The 18,934-nt window shown below is 42.3% G+C and overlaps 1 protein-coding gene across 1 annotated transcript in view; it reads left to right on the top strand.

Moving 5' to 3' along the window:
- The first annotated feature begins 250 nt into the window (after positions 1-250).
- The window catches only part of LOC143935779 (keratin, type I cytoskeletal 19-like), an 85,657-nt gene continuing 66,973 nt past the window's right edge, over positions 251-18,934 (top strand). The window contains exon 1 of the mRNA XM_077459888.1: positions 251-953. Within this exon, the coding sequence (XP_077316014.1) occupies positions 573-953 (381 nt within the window). The 5' untranslated portion in view covers positions 251-572. The remainder of the gene's footprint in view (positions 954-18,934) is intronic.

The raw sequence follows: 18,934 nt of genomic DNA, 5'->3' as shown, positions 1-18,934 counted from the left end.
TGCAAATTGCAGTAACCCAAAGCAACTGGAAGTCGGAAACCATCCCTCATCCTTCATTTGTTAAAGCTGGCCGCCCATTGGTTGCCTGTTAGTAACTGCATCAGTAATATTTTTCATAATTTCTAAACAAAGTCCCAACTTGCCGATGCCGTCATTTATTTGGTATCGGGAGGGAAGAGGTTAACTTTTCAGACGGTGTAATTATACTCCGGAATCTGGAGAGTTGCCGTAGAATTCTTTGCGGCTCTTTTATAAAGCTACGTTGAGCAGACATTACCCTTGTATACGATTACAATAGAGTTTGAAACTTAGCAAAGCTTCCTCCACCTTAGACACACCTTGGTAGCATAATGTGAATGAGGGTTAAAAAAAAAAAGAAGTAAGAGGTTCGGTTGTTATTCAAAATAATAACACCGAGGTGCAGGATTGAGCAACGTACTTAATGAGATGACACAATCCCTATGTGGCTACTCCCACTGAGGAAGACATAAAGTACACTAGCAATGATACACATCTACTATACAGCAACGTGCTGATGACAGTTGACGTTTGGTAAAGATTCACAGCTGATCATGAGCCTCTACTCTAGCAAGCTCCAGTCATCCTTCACCTCCATCAATGGAGGATTAGGGGAGTCCTTTGGTTCCTCCAACTACAGCATGAGTCCAGGAAGTCAGATGTCTAGGTCAAGATCTACCTCCCTTTCCTCTTCCTTGGGGGGACTCGACTTCACCAAGGATTATCTCAATGACAACCTGTTGTCTAGTAATGGCAAGTACACCATGCAGAATTTAAATGACCGGCTCGCCTCGTACTTAGAGAAAGTGAGATCACTGGAGGAGACTAATGCAGAGCTGGAGAAGAAGATCAGTGAGTGGCACAAAAAGAAGAATCAGAATAAGAAGAAAGACTACAGCAGCTACGAGAAGGCCATCGCGGACCTACAAGCACAGGTACTGAACGTTAAGAGAATTTTCAAAAGCTCACTTCATTTTGTTACATGGGATGCAAAGCCTAGTGTTGAAGGGCACTAAACTTTAAATTAAACACTGCCAAAAATTGTTTTTTAATTTTAAAATTTGTAATGCTTTTGATAGCTACTCAAAAATAGAATATTATATTTATACCTCCAATGTGGTAGCAGCCTTTATTAGCCCTTGTACACACGGTCGGAGATTCTGACGGAATGTGTCAGATCGGACCGTTTTGTCGGATATTCCGACTGTGTGTGGTTTGCATCTGACTGTTTCCTTCGGAGTATCCAACTTGCCGGTATAATTTTCCGACAAAATGCTCCGATCGGACATGCTCCGATCATGTGTAGAGAATTCCGAAAGGGACAAAGTGCCACGCATGCTCAGATCAAATTCCTACACCAAAGCTATTGGCTACTAGCGTGAACGTAGTCCCGTCATAACGAAATAACGTCATCACGTCGGATTTTCCGACAACTTTGTCCGACCGTGTGTATGCAAAAGTTTTGGACAAAATCCGTCGGACAAAATCCGTCGGACAAAATCCGTCGGACAAAATCCGACGGATTTGGTTGTCAGAATCTCCGACCGTGTGTACAAGGGCTTAAACTTTATACTTCGGAGTAACCCTTTAAAAACATATTGAGGTTTTGGGGAACCCCTGCTAAAAAAGTGATTAAAACTACAGCTCATGATTATTATATTCATAAGTTGTAGAATTGAAAAAAAAAAAATAATAATAAAGAATGTGGTCTACCTAGTGTATTAAACACAGTTGTTTTACCACCCCCTACTCTATACAACAAAATAAAATTCAGTAATAGTCTTGAAATTTTAAAATTGGGTCCTTCCCTTTAGGTTAGTGGTCAGTGTAGACGTGATCCTTCACATAGGCGATTAGTAGAAAATTGCCCTATTACATTTGTGATCAATGTAAATGGAATATCAATTCACCATTGTTGGTTACTCAAGGGACCCCTAGCAGCCTCAGGAGGTACCCTAGGGTTCAATGGAACCCTGGTTCAGAAAGGATGCTGTAAAGAATAGAAGGGCCTGATTTGCTAAAGTGAGAAGTGAACCTGAGTTCCAACACCCAATCATGTGACTGGGAATCTAAAAATAGAGAACCCCCCATGCAGGTGATTGGATTATTCACTGTACTTTATTTCACGTTGTATTTTAGTAACTTAGGGGTCCGACTCTTAAAGTGTACAGTATGTACCAAAAAAACAAAAAAACGTTTTTAAGAACTGGGAGTCAGGAATGGTTAAAATTCCTCAGTTTATTTTTTTGTTGTCTGTGTCCCGATGGGAAGACTTCCCCTCACTTCCTGTCTCAGAGACGCAACAGGAAGTTAGACTGTTGTCACCATAGCAGAAGTCTCCAGTCCATAGCAGTGGCGGGGCAAGGTCATCTAATGCCCAGGGTGAACATGCCAAACTGCATGATGTATCAGCACTAATCTGTATGCTTACCCGCTAAGTATAAATTCTGTCTCCTCCCAGTACAAATCTGCCCCCCCCCACTGAAATCCCCCTTCCCAGCAGAAATCTTTGCCCCCATTTCCTAAATGCCCCCACTCCATGAAAACCACCCCTCCTAGCACAAATCCTTTACCCCTAAAATTTCCCCTTAGAGTACACATCTTCTCCACACCACTCCAAATCCCCCCGGCACAAATCCCCCCAATCCCCCCTCTTAGCTCAAATCTTCTTCCCTGATCCTGCCCCAACACAAATCCCCCTAAATCACCACTCTAAGCATCCCCCACCCTGTAGTTTTCCTCCTAGAGCAATACTTACCTCCTGCCACCCCCCAAATTCCCCCTTCCAACATAAGTCCCGCTAAATAACCACATTTAGGATCTCCCCCTCCCCCAAATTTTCCCTCCTAGAACAAAACCTACTCCCTGCCGCCCCCCAAATTCCCCCTTCCAACAAAAATCCCCTCCCTTCCAATCTCCTTGCAGCGCCCCCCACCTCAAATGATACTATAGTGCCCAGGGCAGCTCTCCCTTCTGCCCACCCCTTGCCCTGGCCTTCTTCCTTTATCTTCCACTCTTTTTCTGATGGCAACTGTAAATGTTTGCATATCCCATCCCTTTCTGTCCCAGAGACAGTGATCACAGAGGGAACACAGACCCCCCAAAAAACCCGACAGAGGTTTAAAAAAAAAAAAACACATCAAACATGTTCCTAATTTTAAATGAGCACCTGTCTGAGGACAAAATAAATGCCTTAATGTACATGCAAGTTTCAAGAAATTGTCAGTATTTGAAGTAAATAGATTTTTTTTGCCAGGGTACCCTTTTCATAGTTTCATAGTTAGTAAGGTTGAATAAAGACACCAGTCCATCCATCCTGAGTGTCTACCCCTATCTCTGCACACTCACATTGGTCCCTACCCTCAAAGAGCCCTCAATCCAAAGTCCCCATTCATATACTAGGGCCAATTTTGGACAGAGCCAATTAGCCTAGCTGAATGTCTTTGGAGTGTGGGAGGAAACTGGAGTACCCGGAGGAAGCCCACGCAGGCACAGGGAGAACATGCAAACTCCAGGCAGGTAGTGTTGTGGTTGTGATTTGAACCACTGACCCTTTTTACTGCTAGGTGAGAGTGCTAACCACAACACCACTGTGCCGCCCTGCTAGACTAATTTGGTCTGTTGCTAAGTACCACACATGCACAACCAATACGACCAACTTGAGCTTCCTTTGACACTATTGTACCATGTAGAAGTGTGAAAACAAATGTTACCACAAACCAGAAATTATTGCTGTTGCATGAAGGCACTTGCAGCAAGTTAGGGTTTGTGACTAATACCCAGCCGTTACATTTTTTACTAAGAAAAATTAATGGAGCTCTTACAAATCTTTGTGTATGATCAAAGATTGTGAAGGTTCCATTCAGGGTGAAAGACATTCAAGGATGAGTTAGTGTGGGTAAGTGTCTCGCCAACTGTCATTCTCACCATCAATGGCCAGTTTTGGGAAGAGTGGGTAAGAGGTATAACCTCCTTCATGTTTTATTGTTACCTATGGCCCCTCAGTATTTGTCATGGTGTCCATGACAAATACAAACAGTAAGGGAAATCCAATATTTTATGGTTTCCAGTAAAACAATGTAAAGGTTGAGATTTACTCTCACTTTGCAGAGATTTACATATACTTTCTGATTTGATTATAGGTTTCTAGATCATGCCACTATTAACTCAAGAGGTGACAAAATCTTATGTTTGAGTTCCCAGCTTCATCCATCCATCACAGGTGGTCTCCCACTGCTGGTGTCCCCACATAATGTAAGAAGCAACCAGTTGGTTCACCCAACCAGACTTCACACATATTTTGTAGACTAAGCCCACGGTCGGAGATTCCGTCGGAATGTTTCCTATCGGAGCGTTTTGTCGGATATTCCGTCTGTGTGTGGTTTGCATCGGACTGTTTCCATCGGAATATCCGTCGGACCAACTTTTCCAACTTGCCGGAAATATTTTCCGACAAAATGCTCCTATCGGATATACTCCGATCATGTGTAGCCTACTCCAATGGACAAAGTGCCACGCATGCTCAGATCAAATTCCTAGACCAAAGCTATTGGCTACTAGCCTGAACGTAAACCCGTTGTAACGAAATAACGTCATCACGTTATGTACAATCGGATTTTCCGACAACTTAGTCCGACCGTGTGTATGCAACATCACTTCCGGACCTCGTCTGGAATTAATCCGTCGGAATAACTCCGACGGATTTGGTTGTCGGAATCTCCGACCGTGTGTACAAGGGCTAAGGAATAGTCACACCAGGTCATCAGTCTCAGGCTGGGAAGTCATTCATGGACCATGGTGACAAAATCTTGTCTCTGAGTTCCCAGCTCCACACATCTGCCACAACTGTAGCCCACTGCAGGTATATTCCCAAGGGACGTAAGAAGCAGTCAGTTGGTTTACCCCACCAAACTTCACCCATGTAATGTAGAACCACGCTGGACTCCCAGGTTCATGGCAGAAGTTCATTCATGGACCATGGTGCTTGAGTTTCTAACTCTACCCATCTGCTACAACTACACTACACTTCTTGTAGACCCAAGAGATCTAAGAAGCAATCGGTTAATTCATTCTGCAAGACTCCACCCATGTAATGGTAGGCAGAGGAAAAGCAAACACGGTCCTAAGTTAAACACAGCTTTATTGTCAAAAATGAATTTGCATACAGGAGTCACCAAAGGTTCCATTGTAAACGTCATATAAATACCTGTGAAGGTTTCTAATCTTTTGCTACCAACATTTTATTGGAATGAGGACCAAGTGTGACCTTTCCTCTTGCTATTTGTGTGCAGCAGCTTGGATGGCCTCACGCTGCACTGATCCAATCTTTTCTTTAATCCAAGTCTCGACTGGGCACTTCAAACAGTGATATCGTTGTTTCTCTATGTACTACATTTTTACAAGTAACTGAAGTATAAGTAGGTTGACCTTTTAAAATCCACCACCTTGGCAGAGACACAGAAACGTCCTAGTAAGACTGATTGTTAGGCTTCTTACGTGATGTGTTGTTTTGCCAGTTCTCTCAGGTAACAATGAAATATTCTTCACTCCCTTAGTTAATCCCTTATGATGCGAAAGTGTCTATTAATGCTTGTCTCTCTCCTTGTATCCTAGCTGACTATATTAAAGTCCTTTCATCTCTACTTGACAAAACCCCCCTGATAATCCATAGGTTCCAGCTTTCAGAACACAACACATAATTTTATTTAATGACACGTTGTATAGGACAACGATGAGCAGCAACTTGGGCCAGCATGAAGTGGACCTTACATTCGATTTTTTTGTTGCTGTTGTTCGTGTTAAGTGCATGCATGCTAATACGTGTGTAAGTGTAGACAGACAGAGAAATCTTTGTTCAGACATTATCCAGGGTCAGATCCACTTCCTAGACTAAAATGCTGGTTTAGAAATGAAAACTGTGGTATTTGCACATTTATTGTTTGACTTTACATATGTCTGAGCAAATACTTATCTCTGCATGCAGCAGACTAATGACATAATCCTGGAAACATCACTCAGTTGGAGCACACAAGGGTTGATTTTAATGGTAAAAGTTGGAGATTTAGAAAAAAAAAATTAAAGTGCTTCTGTAAATATAGTCCTACGGAACCAGAAAAGTTACTAGGTCAACATTCTGCCTAATACTGGCCTAGCTGCTATAAACCAAATTTTTTTCCAAAATTTTCAGATACAGGCATGTAATCTGGTAAGAACTCATCATAGGCATAGCTTCTCAGTAGTAAAAGTCATGGGAAATCAGATGCAAATGCATTACGCAGCCCCATACACATGCACTGTTCTGACACCTTTATATGGGAACCAGCATGAACTTTTTCAGCAATTTTAACTACAGTAGCTCTTCTATTGGATCAGACTACACAGGCTATCCTTCGCTCACCACGTGCATGTAGCGCCGGTTCTCCTAACAAGTATGTGCTATATGTTTAAATTTAGTTTTTGCTCAAAACTGTAGTGAGTTTTGGGACTAATTGTGCAAAATTGTACTTCGGCATCAGTTTGGCTGGGCTGTATAGAAGTTCTGCCTGGTCATAGGTGGGGTTGTACACCTGTGGGAGGCTATAGAACGCAGTCTGGTTGGACGCATTGGGTACCAATCTCTATCTCGGAACCAATTAGTGGGCACGTTTGTCTCACTGCGTAATCCAGGAAGGGGTACTTAAGGTGACGAAGTCTGGGTTCTGGTCCAGAAGTTGTTGCTGACTCCGTGGTCCTGGTCCTCCTGAGCAGCGCCCAGGGGCCCTCATGGCCTGGGGTGCGGATCCATCCATTTCCGAACCTCAGAACTGGCTAGTTCGAGGCGCAGTAACTGGAAGGAGGATTCTAAGGTGTTCCGGTGCCGTCTCGGGTTTGGAGAGGCCCAGCAACTCTGCACGCGACCAGGGGAGGACTCTTCAGTAAGAGAGCCATGCACAAGGCTGGCTGCTCGATAAGAGCCTGGAAGCTGAGCTGCCATGGCCATTGATTGAATCCACAATTCTTACAGTATCGTTGGACTGGCTGAAAGATTCTGGTACAGTAAGAAAAGTTCCTACTTCTACCCTTCCAGTTGTAACCAAGTTTCCAACCAAGTCTGTGTGAGAGACTTTGAATGCTAGAATTACCTGTTGGCTGCTAAACTCAAACGTAAGGATTTATCCAACAGTTAAAAAGTCCAGTTAAAGAGCGGATGTTCCCTGGATCGTGTACATAGAGAGAGACTTTTATTGAAGTCAGCAGTTCCAAGCACCTGATCTAAACTCTACCCGATACCCTCTATTCCCAACTTAGAGACCAAGTTTGTTCAACCGTTTTATGCAAAATAAAAATCCTAACAAGGAATTCAAGTGTCGGTCTCTACAGTTACTGGGTTATCAACCCTGGGAACCCCTAGACAAGGACAACGAGTACGAGCTGGAGAAGGTATTTGGTAAGCCTAGAAAAATTCAGCAGTTCCTTAGTTAGTGCTACATTCATAATTGAACTTTGGCCACCCATGACCCTGTCGCCAGTTTACTGGTTTTCCTTCCTTCAATCACTTTTGGTAGGTCTTCACCACTGTAGACTGGGAACATCCCACAAGAGTTGCAGATTGGAAGTTGCTCTGACCCAATCATTCAGCCATTACAATTTGACCCTTGTCAAGTCACTTACGCTTGCCCATTTTGTTTGCTTTCAACATATCAACTTCAGGGACAAAATGTTCATTTGTTGCATATTATATATCCCACCCACTTTCAGATGTCATTGTAATGAGATAATCAATATAAATATCAGCAAATTGGCATCTTTTCCGTGTTAAAGCATGTTCTCATATTTGTCCATGTCATCTGTGCACCATGGTGTTATAATCCTTCTTCTCCTGTCTGCTCTACAGCTTTGTGAAGATTTTTTACGTTTATTTCACCACTCAGTGTAAATCTTCCTTTTGTACACCTTCTTTCTGTTAGTGTTCTCACTGATCTGCGACCCAATATCTTCAGTTGCTTCCTCTTCAGCACCTGCTCTGTTCCTGCTACCCAATATAGTTGGTGCCTTTCTTATCTGTATCCTATGCTCCTTCTAGTAAAAGTCATTAATGACACCTTCTTTTGCATCCTCTAAACCAGCCTTTCCCAACTTTGTATCACAGTGAAACCCCTGGTCAAAAGCAGCCCCTGCTAATAATTACTATAGCCACACCTCACTGTAAATGGTCATAGCCAGTGGGAAGAATGCTTCTTTTATTTGTGGCCAGTGGGAAAATCCCCTCTTACATATACCGTATTTATCGGCGTATAACACGCACTGGCATATAACACGCACCCCAAGTTTAGGAGGGAAGTTTAAGGGAAAAAAAACTTACATTTAAATGCCCATCAATGCAGCCTTATCATTGTCCATCTGCAGCCTTGTCCATCTGCAGCCTTGTCCATCATTGCAGCCTTGTTAGTGTCATATGCAGCCTTGTCATGCAGCCTTGTCAGTGTCATTTGCAGCCTTGTCCACCATTGCAGCCCTGTCAGTGTCATTTGCAGCCTTGTCCACCATTGCAGCCTTGTCCACCATTGCAGCCTTGTCATGCAGCCTTGTCCACCATTGCAGCCTTGTCAGTTTTATTTGCCTCTTTTTTTTTCTTTTTAAATGCCGCCGCCGAGATACAGAGCCAGATGTCCTGTGTATCACGGCGGTGCACGGTAGTTCTCGGCGGCCTTCGGGTCTTCTCGGCAGCTTTCAGCTGCCTTCAGCCGCTCTCTGCAGCTTTCGGCCGTCCTCGGCAGCTTTCGGCCGCCAAGAACGGGCGAAGGTGGCCGGAAGCTGCCGAGAACGTCCGAAGGCGACCGGAAGCTGCCGAGAAGAGCCAAAGGCGGCCAAAAGCTGCCGAGAATGGCTGAAGGCAGCCAAAAGCCGCCGAAAAGAGCCAAAGGTGGCTGAAAGCTGCCCAGAGGCTCAGAACTGCGGGGGATCAGTGTATAACACGCACCCGCGATTTTCCCCTGCTTTTAAGGGGGAAAAGTGTGTGTTATACACCGATAAATACGGTAGTTAAAAAGATAACTGATGTCAGTGGGAACTTATATGAGAGGCAGCAATGGCCATTGGCTAAAGGAACTCCTGGCAACCTCTTTAAGAACCCTAAGATTCCACCAAACTCTGCTTAAGAATGCATGCTTTGCATCAGGGTTGTTTAACCTTTTGAAGAGCGAGTGCCACAAGTGATTTGGTAACCGGTTGCGAGCCTCAATGAACTATGGGTTTTACCAAACCCCAAATGTAAATGAGCCCTTACAATCCGGAGCCCCCTATTAGGCTGCTTTCATACTGATGTGCTATCTTTTAACCACACCGCAGGTGCAGCGCAGTGCACCTTCGGCTTTCCTGCAGGCTAGCTGCACTGAGCCATAGACATCTATTACATCTTGTGGGTGTGGCGCACTTTCTGAAAGCACACCCAAACCCATGCATTTAGGAGTTTTGGATATAATAGAAGTCTATTGCCCTGTACACATTTTCAGACATTCCGGCCACAAAATCCGTCTGATTTTTTCCGAAACTTGTGTTGCATACACAGGGTCGCACAAAGTTGTTGGAAAATCGGATCCTTCTGAACGAGGTGACATCAAACACGTACGCCGGGACTATAAATGGGCCAGTAGCCAATAGCTTTCATCAATTAGTTTATTCTGAGCATGCATGGCACTTTGTCCGTCAGAATCATGTACACACGATCGGAATTTATGCGATTGGATTTTGTTGTCGGAAAATTTTAGATCCTGATCTCCAACATTGTGCGTTTGAAATTCCGATGGAAAAAGTCAGATAGAGCCCACATGCAATCGGATTTTCCGACAACATAATCCAATCAGACTTCTTCCATCGGAATTTCCGACCATGTGTACAGGGCATTAGGCTCAGTGCAGCTAACATGCAATGCAATGCAGCTATGAATCAGTGTGAAAGCAGCCTAATAACCCTTTTTTTTTTTTTAAAGTGCTAATATGCCCATTACAAAAGCGCAGCGTATGTGATGCTTAATACACTGATCTTCTGCTGGCATCGCACTCCAGCCTGCTAGAAAGGTCCCAGGTGAACTGCACTTGGTATCTCTCTACCTGAGACAGGAGCTGGCGCTACAAAGGAAGCAATGGCTTATGTGGCTCCTTCTCCCTTCGTGGCCACCCACTTCCTCCACTGCCAGCGCTGGCTCCATGCACTCTGGGATGCTCTGGGATGGCAGGTTGGCAACCCATTGATTATGATCTGGGCTTGCCAACCTGCCATTCCAGAGTATGGACATGGTCTTCCCTGGTTTGAAGTGGTCCGCAGAGCCCTCTGATGTGGTTGAACATCCCTGCTTTACATCATCTACCAAATGTAATCAGTTTCTCCCTCTTCTGCATCCTTTGTTTCCCTTCCCTACGTTTTCTTTTTCTGGAACTACTCTGCTTGTTCTCTCACATATTCTCCCTGGTAATACTGTGTCTCTATTCTAGCCCTCTGCATCTTCTGAGAGTTTCTGGTGTCTCCAGTTTATCCCTTAGTGCTTGTGCTCCATCCGCACTGTCAATGCTCTACTCTTTTTTATCTTATATGATTGATAGTGCTGGAATTTAAGTCACAACCAGGGGCGGACTGACCATTGGGCCACTCGGGCACTGCCCGAGGGCCCCATGCCACTAGGGGGCCCCATCAGGGTTGACAGCCTCAGTAAAACCAGGGACAGTATGTAAAAATTTGTGTTTTTTTTTTTTTACATCTGTCTCTGAAATGTCCCTTACTGACATCCTTTCGGTCTAAAAATTTGAGATTATAGCTGCCCCACCTCTCCAGTACCTTCTCAGCCAATAGAAACATGTTTGTGTATACTGTGTGATTGTATACTGTGTGTGTGTGTTTGTGTATACTGTGTGGCCCCATAATCTCTGATTGCCTGGGGGCCCCATAATCTCCTATTGCCCGGGGGCCCCATGAGTTGTCAGTCTGCCCCTGTTCACAACTCAGCTGTGGAAACACCAACTTTATTTTAAAAGAAGCAAATCTATACAGATATAAAATCTACCCATATATGACTACTCTTGCAACTAACATAGATCTTTAGCCACCTATAATATGTATGTGAACAAAGAAGGACAGAGCACCTAGTCTTTATAAATTATGATTTGCACAAGGAGTAGGTGCTCAATAACTCCTGGCACAATCTGCCAAATAATAGATCTGCACATTGTTTTGTTCATCTTGTGAGTACCTTTTAACACCTTTTTGCTAATAAAATGGAGCTCACAAGAAGGAGATGTTCTTTCCTTTTTTGTTCACATGTGTTATAGACCTCAATGACTTGAGAGTGAGCAGCCTGGCTTCAGTGCGATTTTGGAGTCAACTGAGAATACGAATGGTCATGAGAGTAACAACTCGATTGGCGGCCTCAGAAGTACTACATATTGAAATAAAAATAAATATAACCCACATTCCCTATTGTATGTTTTATATCTAGTTCTGAAGAGATGAAAACATTTTTAAAACTCAACACTGGGCCTTAAATTTGAACAGTGGTGCCGGGAAAAATCCACTCAAACCCCAGTTGGAACAATCCACCTCAAAACCCACTACATGATTATTGATATCTTCTCTTGGTATTCTGAAACAAGTTATGAGATCAACCCCAATCCAACCAATCTACCATGTTTATCTCTAGTGCTTTTTTCTTCAAATCATTTATATCATTGTTTATAATATTAGGACAATTAGACAGTATTATGCTTATGGGTTAATGGTGACAGCTGTATCAGTCTAGTTTAAAGTGTAATTATCAGTTTATTTTTAATTACTTTTTAGCCTCACCTTCTTGTATTAAATAAAAATCTCCAAAGCTTTTCTTATGCCCTACCAAGCTCTAGCGATGTCCATAGCTTCCTTCTCGGTCCAGTACCACCATTCCTCTTGAGCAGAGTGACAGTCGAGCTATTCCGCTCATTTCCTGTGAGTCCAGCCTGTCAATGACACTCCCCTAGGTTCAGCTCACAGTATTCCAGAACAGAGCATGCTCAGTCTAGGAAGAATTTCCATCCCCCAAATGCCATGGAGAAAGAAAGGGAGCTCGCATGATGTCATCAGACTATTAAAAAGACTCAAGGAGCTGTGGGTAAGAGGTGCTCAAACATATCTGGAGCTCTTCCCTATACACCAATGTCAACTAAGATCATGCAAGTTGTAGAAACTAATAGCTTCCCTGAGTACAGCACATGGGCCACATTATACTATTTAGTGTCATTGCGAAAAGCATTCTGGGAAGGTTACTTGATCCCTGTCCTGAATTCCCTAAATGTGGATATAGAGTGCAAAAAGGAAATGGAACCAAAGTGAAGCAGTTACCCATAATCACCAATCAAATTATTTGTTTCATTCTGAAGATAGCATGTGGTTGACCAAAATTGGGTAATTGTTTCAATTGAAGAACAGCTTTGTAAATTAGCTTTGCTATCTGTTCATTCCAAAAAGTCAGGCACAAGGTTCTGCTGTCTTGAAGGTGTACCACAATCACTAGACATGAATAAGTCATTTGTCAGGCAAGACAGTTCACATACATGTATTTAAAATCTAATACATTGGCCAGAGCCCTAGGCAAATATGTATTTACAAATTTTCATCCTACTTTTAGTGACATCATTTTGTGATCTCATTATTTCCTCAGGATGATTACATCATTATTGACAGATGTTAATATGGCTTCATGTCATTCACAAAGGGCAATTAAAGAGGATAATGATTATAAGATTCCAATAAGCACTTTACCTTTCAGTTTTGGTGAAACTCACAAGTACTGTAAATAAGTAATTTTATTTCATGCCAGAGAGGTATAGTAAAGTCTTCCCGAATTCTTCAGAATTCCAAATTCTTCAGGAACCCAAATGTCTACTTTTGCATCCAGAGTATCAAGTGGGTGTGTCAATGGTTTAATAAAGGGTTCTTTGCAAGAAATATGAGGGAACTACTGATTAGCATCTTTGTATTACATGCTTTAGCGTGATATCGTTTTGAATAAGAAGACAAAGGAATGTCATCATATAGAAATACTTTATCAGAAAATGATATCAGCTCAGCAATCATTTAAACCAGGAGTCTTCTAAGCAAAGAGTCAGTTTGCTGTTTTTTTTTTTACTTTTAGGGGACCAAAAAGTGCCCAGAGGGTTTTGAAAATGCCCTGGTGTCAGTGGAAGTAAACAATATCTCAGGCTTGGTGATCAGTGGGAGTAAAACAATTACTGTGCATAGCATCTGTGGTCAGTAGTCATTGGTACTAGTCAGGGGAATAGTGCTACATCATTGGTGTCAGTGTGAGGAACAGTGCCTCATATCAGTGGGAAGGATAGTCTCAAGGGCCGGATAAAGGCAAGCAATGGGTCACATTCAGCCCATGGGCCACAGTTTGGAGACCACTGATTTAAACCAAAAGAGATCCTGTGTTGTTGCAAGGTTATGTTGACAACCACGCAATAAATAGTATGGCGTGAAGAATAAGTGTGATAGCAATATTGTATATAAAATGCAGTTAAAAGCATGATGTAAAGAATAAAAATATTTGATTGATTTTATATACATGTGCTTCACTGAGTAATAATGATCCATAGCTTCAATGTGTATGTGAGAAATGCAACTATTAAGGTAAATGGTCAGTGTTTAAGCATGACTATAATGCTGAATTACCTGTGATCAATTGCTGTAAAGTTAGCCTGGTCATAACTGTTTAAATAAAGATCCTCCTTAAATTGAGCTCTTAAGGATAACTCATAATTTATGCTATCATTTAGAATATGTGTGAAAACGTGACAGGGTATGATTATCTATACAATGGAAGGAAGAACTATTTAATGGCCAGTCTACTCAAAAACGATATTCCGGGTTGTGAAAGGTCCTGAAATATGCAAAGGTAGGCAGAACACATCTCAAGATAGTCAGGAATTATCGTAAGAAACTCTCTTTGGTGGAGTATCCAAGACAAGAAGACTTGATTTCCTAGGCTCTACCATTAACTAAAATGTCCCCTTTGGGCACAGTGACCCTGTATTTGCAGTATATCATGTACATCAGGGATATGCAATTAGCGGACCTCCAGCTGTTGCAAAACTACAAGTCCCATCATGCCTCTTTCTCTGGGTGTCATGATTGTGGCTGTCAGAGCCTTGCTATGCCTCATGGGACTTGTAGTTCTGCAACAGCTGGAGGTCCGCTAATTGCAAATCCCTGATGTACATTGTAGTGAAATGTAAGACACTGTTTCTCAACCTCAAGGAACCCTTTAAAATTATGGACAATCTTAGGACATTTCATTCTAAAATGTAAAAACAAAACAAATAGTTTTACGTAATACAGCAGTATCCACACATGTAGGACACCTAACCTTAACCCCTTCGCGCTGACCAATCATAGTGGCCACATGACTCGAATGCCTGCCTCTACCTCCCGGCTTTTAGAACTCGGGAAGCGGAGGCAGGCATTCGAGTCATGTGACCACTGTGATTAGCTGTCACATGATCATAAAGCTTCCGATCTCAAACATGCATCTAGAGCTTATGGTTCCCCGACAGCTACCATACTGGGAGCAAACTGGGAGCATGCTGGGAGCTTATGGTTCCCCAACAGCTACCATACTGGGAGCAAACTGGGAGCATGCTGGGAGCTTACGGTTCCCCAACAGCTACCATACTGGGAGAAAACTGGGAGCATGGTAAGTTGTTTACACTAGGCCATTAAGGCCCACACGGTAAGAGTCCGAATATATGCGTATGTCCAGCACAATGGCGTTAAGGGTGGTTTATTCTTCCAAAGCAAACACACCTCTGCATACTGGTACTGACTAGTGTTCCAGTATTTCTCTTCTCCCTCAGTTTCTCTCCCTCACTAAGCTAACATGACTCCAGTGTTGATGGAGAGGGGCAGACGAGAGGCAAACCACAGATGCTATAAAGGTGTTCAACATCCTCAGCATCAACCAATGACATCATCAGCTTTTAGGATGCCAACAACTGGCCCGCACAGTACTCAAGGTTGTAATCCTGCAAAATAAAAACATGTGTCTTTGTGTAGCAAAAAAAATCAGTCTTGACCCACCAGCTTGCGTGTTAACAATTATTGGTCATTTTTACACATTTTGCCAAGGAACCCCTGAAGAACCTATAAGACATCCTGGTTTAAAAGGGCTTGTGTAAGATGTTGCCCAATACTTAATAACATGTTGTAATTGAACGTAAGGCAGGTGCATGATAGTTGGTCCTGTGCTGCCACATGTGGCGGGGGGAGCCTAGGAATGTAAGCTAAAGTTTAAAGAGGACTATTGCAGCAGAAAGGTGAAGCAGGGGAATAAAGAAAATGTGAGTTCATGCTGCTGGGGGGGGGGCATTAAAGCATAGGGTTGCCTTTAATGCCTCTGTTTTGCCTAAACCCAGCACAGGTTCACTTTTACTTTATAAAATATTCTAAAATCTTCAAGTTTGGGTTAGGTGGGTAGTTTAGGCATTATATTGAAAACTCAACTGTGGAAGCTGCACCCAAAAACAGTCAGGCAGAGGGCAAAGTACTAGTCATCATCATTGCCAGTGATATCCCTGCTGCTGATCTTTTCCCTATTGGTCAACAGAAATTCATGTTCTGACAAGGATCATGCCAATTGAAGTAGAGAGCAGAGTGACAGACAGGTGAGCTCCTCACTGTGCTTCTTATATCACTGTCCAGTCACATGCTAGGAGTAGGTTTGTGACAGCTTGGGTTTAGAAGAAATAGTTTTAATGAAGTGGGCCATCATTTAACCTGGACGGCAGAAGACATCTGGTTACGGAAAAAAACACCTGCAGGGGACAGTGCTGGATTGAAGAGGAGTAATGCAGCAGGCACTGATTATTATTTTTTATCTTTTAATGAGCTTTTTTAATTGTGGTTGTTTTAAATTTTAGAGTTTTATTTATTACAGGTATTTATTTAGTGGCAACAATTTATGCAGTGCTTTTACATACTGAATATTGTACATTCATATCAGTCCCTGCCCTCAAGGAGCTTACAATCTAAGGTCCCTGTGTTACATTCATATATAAACATACCAGGCCACAAGAGTCAATAGACCTAACACCATGCCTTTGGAATGTGAGAGTAAACTGGAGTACCAAGCAGAAACCAATGTCAGCATAGAGAGAACATGCAAACACAACGTAACACTCAGTTTGGGTTATTTACGTAGAACTACAGTATGCTCATGGTAGCGCTAGTTGTTTGAGTACAGTTAATGGCTTGCATTGATGTTTTATTCTATAGCCTTGTCCGAGTTCAAAGTATTTGATGCCAAAGTGGTTGCTCCAAAAGCTACAGTGCCTTACTCAAAAATGGCATACCACTAGAGTAGCCATTCTCAACCAGGGTTCCATGGAACCTAGGCTTCCTCAAGAGTTTTCTAGAGGTTCCTTGATCTGATTGACCAACTATCTGATGATGCCTACATAGTTCCAGAGCCAACACCAATCACCAGCAGCATGACACCAATTATCTGTTTTAGCTGTCTGTAAGGGTGGCATTGTGACCACCACTATAAGGGCTGCATTCTTCCCACTGACCACCAATGTAAAAGGTGTTTTTCCCATTAAACTCTTATAAAATGGTTTTAGTAAGGGTTCCCTCACACCTGAAAATAATTTTAGGGGTTCCTCTGGGGTAAAAAGATTGAGAAAGGCTGCTCTAAAGATATAGCATTGACTTTGTAGTCTCCAAAGCCCAGGGCCTCTTGCCAATCACATTTTTTTCGTAATTCCCTTTGGATGAATTGGATGAGCTTAGCTACTAGTGGTAGAAAGTGCCTCTCCAAATATAACCTTAGGTTACTCCTGTGTTTTCATCTCTTGTACCATAAAGTCATCACTTGGCATATGGACAACTTCAGCTGCACTGACTGCTGTGCGTAGACCAGTCCAGGTTGGCGGATGCGTGTGTAAACTGTATCCGGAAGAATTTTCATAATAATATTTATGTTTTAACAATGATGTACAGCTTTAGGTATAGCTAATCTGTGTATGTTATAATTATTTGCATAAGGTCTTTTTTTTTACTAGCTTGGTTTTTAGGTCATCATTGCCCAAGGTCTTAGCTTAATTGTTGCTACTGATTTTTTGTCTTGGCACTGCCATGAAACGTATTATTACATAAATATAAAAAAGCGTGTAGAGAACAGGTGTACAGTATGTAGCAGTGTATTTTAAAGTATTTTAACTCGTATATCCACATACGTACAGCCTTTCTTGAGCATTTTCAGAGCCTGAGAGATGAATGAATTTAAAGTGTTTCTAAACCCATTTAAAAAAATGTAATATATTTCAGCTTACCAATACTTGATTTTGCCTATTTTTACCAGTACTTGATTTTGGTGGCTTCAATATTTTTCATTTTTGGGCTTTTATTCCCTTTATTTCCACCAGTAAATCTGCAGTGGCATTTAGAGGGTTGGGACGAACTGGGGTGCTTACTGATGTAAGAAAAATGTTTGTGCTTGTTCCTTTGGATACTATCGTATGAACTGTCGTGATCTGCTTTCAAAAGCTGTGTACTAATGATAAGATTATCGTACGATTGCTTTGAAAGCGGTATTTTTCGTACAATTTTCTGATTATGTGTACAGGTATAAGGAGCTATGCATCACAAACAAAACGAGAGTTTCCCAGCACACTTACCAGCTAGCTAGCAAAATAAATACATTTAGTTGCACAACATTTGCAAATTTATGTGGATGCAACGCTGCCTCGTCAATGGCCCTCTGCAATCCCAGCTCTTATACTTGAGAGTCTTCATATTGGAAAATACATATACTGTATCAGTGGATAAATTAAGGGCAGGTAATGGTATGCCTGGAGGCAGCGCTTTCTTCTTCAGGGACATACAGGGACATGCCAAAAGCCCGGCAAAGCACAATGGCAGCTGAAGGCATCCAATGTGACACATGCAAAGAGCTGAACAGCTATACATGTTGGAAAATGGAGCGAAGTGGACCTGTTGTGTCTGGTGAGAAAATGTTCACAGTACTCAAACAATTAATGATCAGACTTTCCGACAACAAAACTGTGGAATTTTGTTCAAAGGTTGTTGGCTCCAACTTGTCTTGTACACACACGGTCACACAAATGTTGGCCAACAATTACGAACGTAGTGACGTACAAGATGTACGGCGAGCCGATAAAAAGTAAGTTCAATAGTCATGTGATATCTCCATTACGAACGCTAGTTTTTTACGAGCGCTTCCGGCCTGTACTTGATTATGAGCATGCGTGGAACAGACTTGTGTACACATGATCGGAAAGTCTGACAACAAAATTTTGTTGGAAGGAAAATTTGAGAACTTGCTAGCCAACATATGTTGGCGGAAAGTGTGCCAACATATGTTTGATGGAGCATAGACACGGTCGGACTTTCCGCCAACAAACTCACATCCAACATTTTCCGTCAGAAAGTCTGATCGTGTGTACGGCCTTAACCCTTTCCCTCCCAAAGTTAGGGGCTAGACCATCATCGGGCACACGTGTTTGCTCCAAATTTCACTCCTGTGTGAGTTTATCATTGCGTATGTAAATAGACCTGCAGGAAGTTAACCAAGTTTAGTGCCATTTAAATGAACCTGAAACTTGCAACACATATACAGTATGTGTTTATCTCAATAAGCAACAGTTCCCGTCTACAGTGAAACATGCATCCCAAAACCAGGCATGAAAAGAAACCATTAACACATGTCTATGGTGGCCCTTTGTGTATATCTTTATTAAAAAAGAAAATGAAATTTCAGTTGCAAATACAAAAGAAACTCACAAGAAATACAATATTCACAAACCTAAGTATCATATTGACTTAATTTTCATAAATAGACAATAACGTTTGCTTCAGGCAGGAAGCCAGGCAGAGTTTACCAAGGGAAAAAAAA

The sequence above is a fragment of the Lithobates pipiens genome, unplaced genomic scaffold, assembly GCF_037356315.1.
Source record: "Lithobates pipiens isolate NorthernLeopardFrog02 unplaced genomic scaffold, aLitPip1_a1.2 Scaffold_28, whole genome shotgun sequence".
NCBI lineage: Eukaryota > Metazoa > Chordata > Amphibia > Anura > Ranidae > Lithobates > Lithobates pipiens.
Note: the sequence above shows the minus strand (reverse complement) of the source record. Positions and strands in the feature narration are given on the sequence as shown.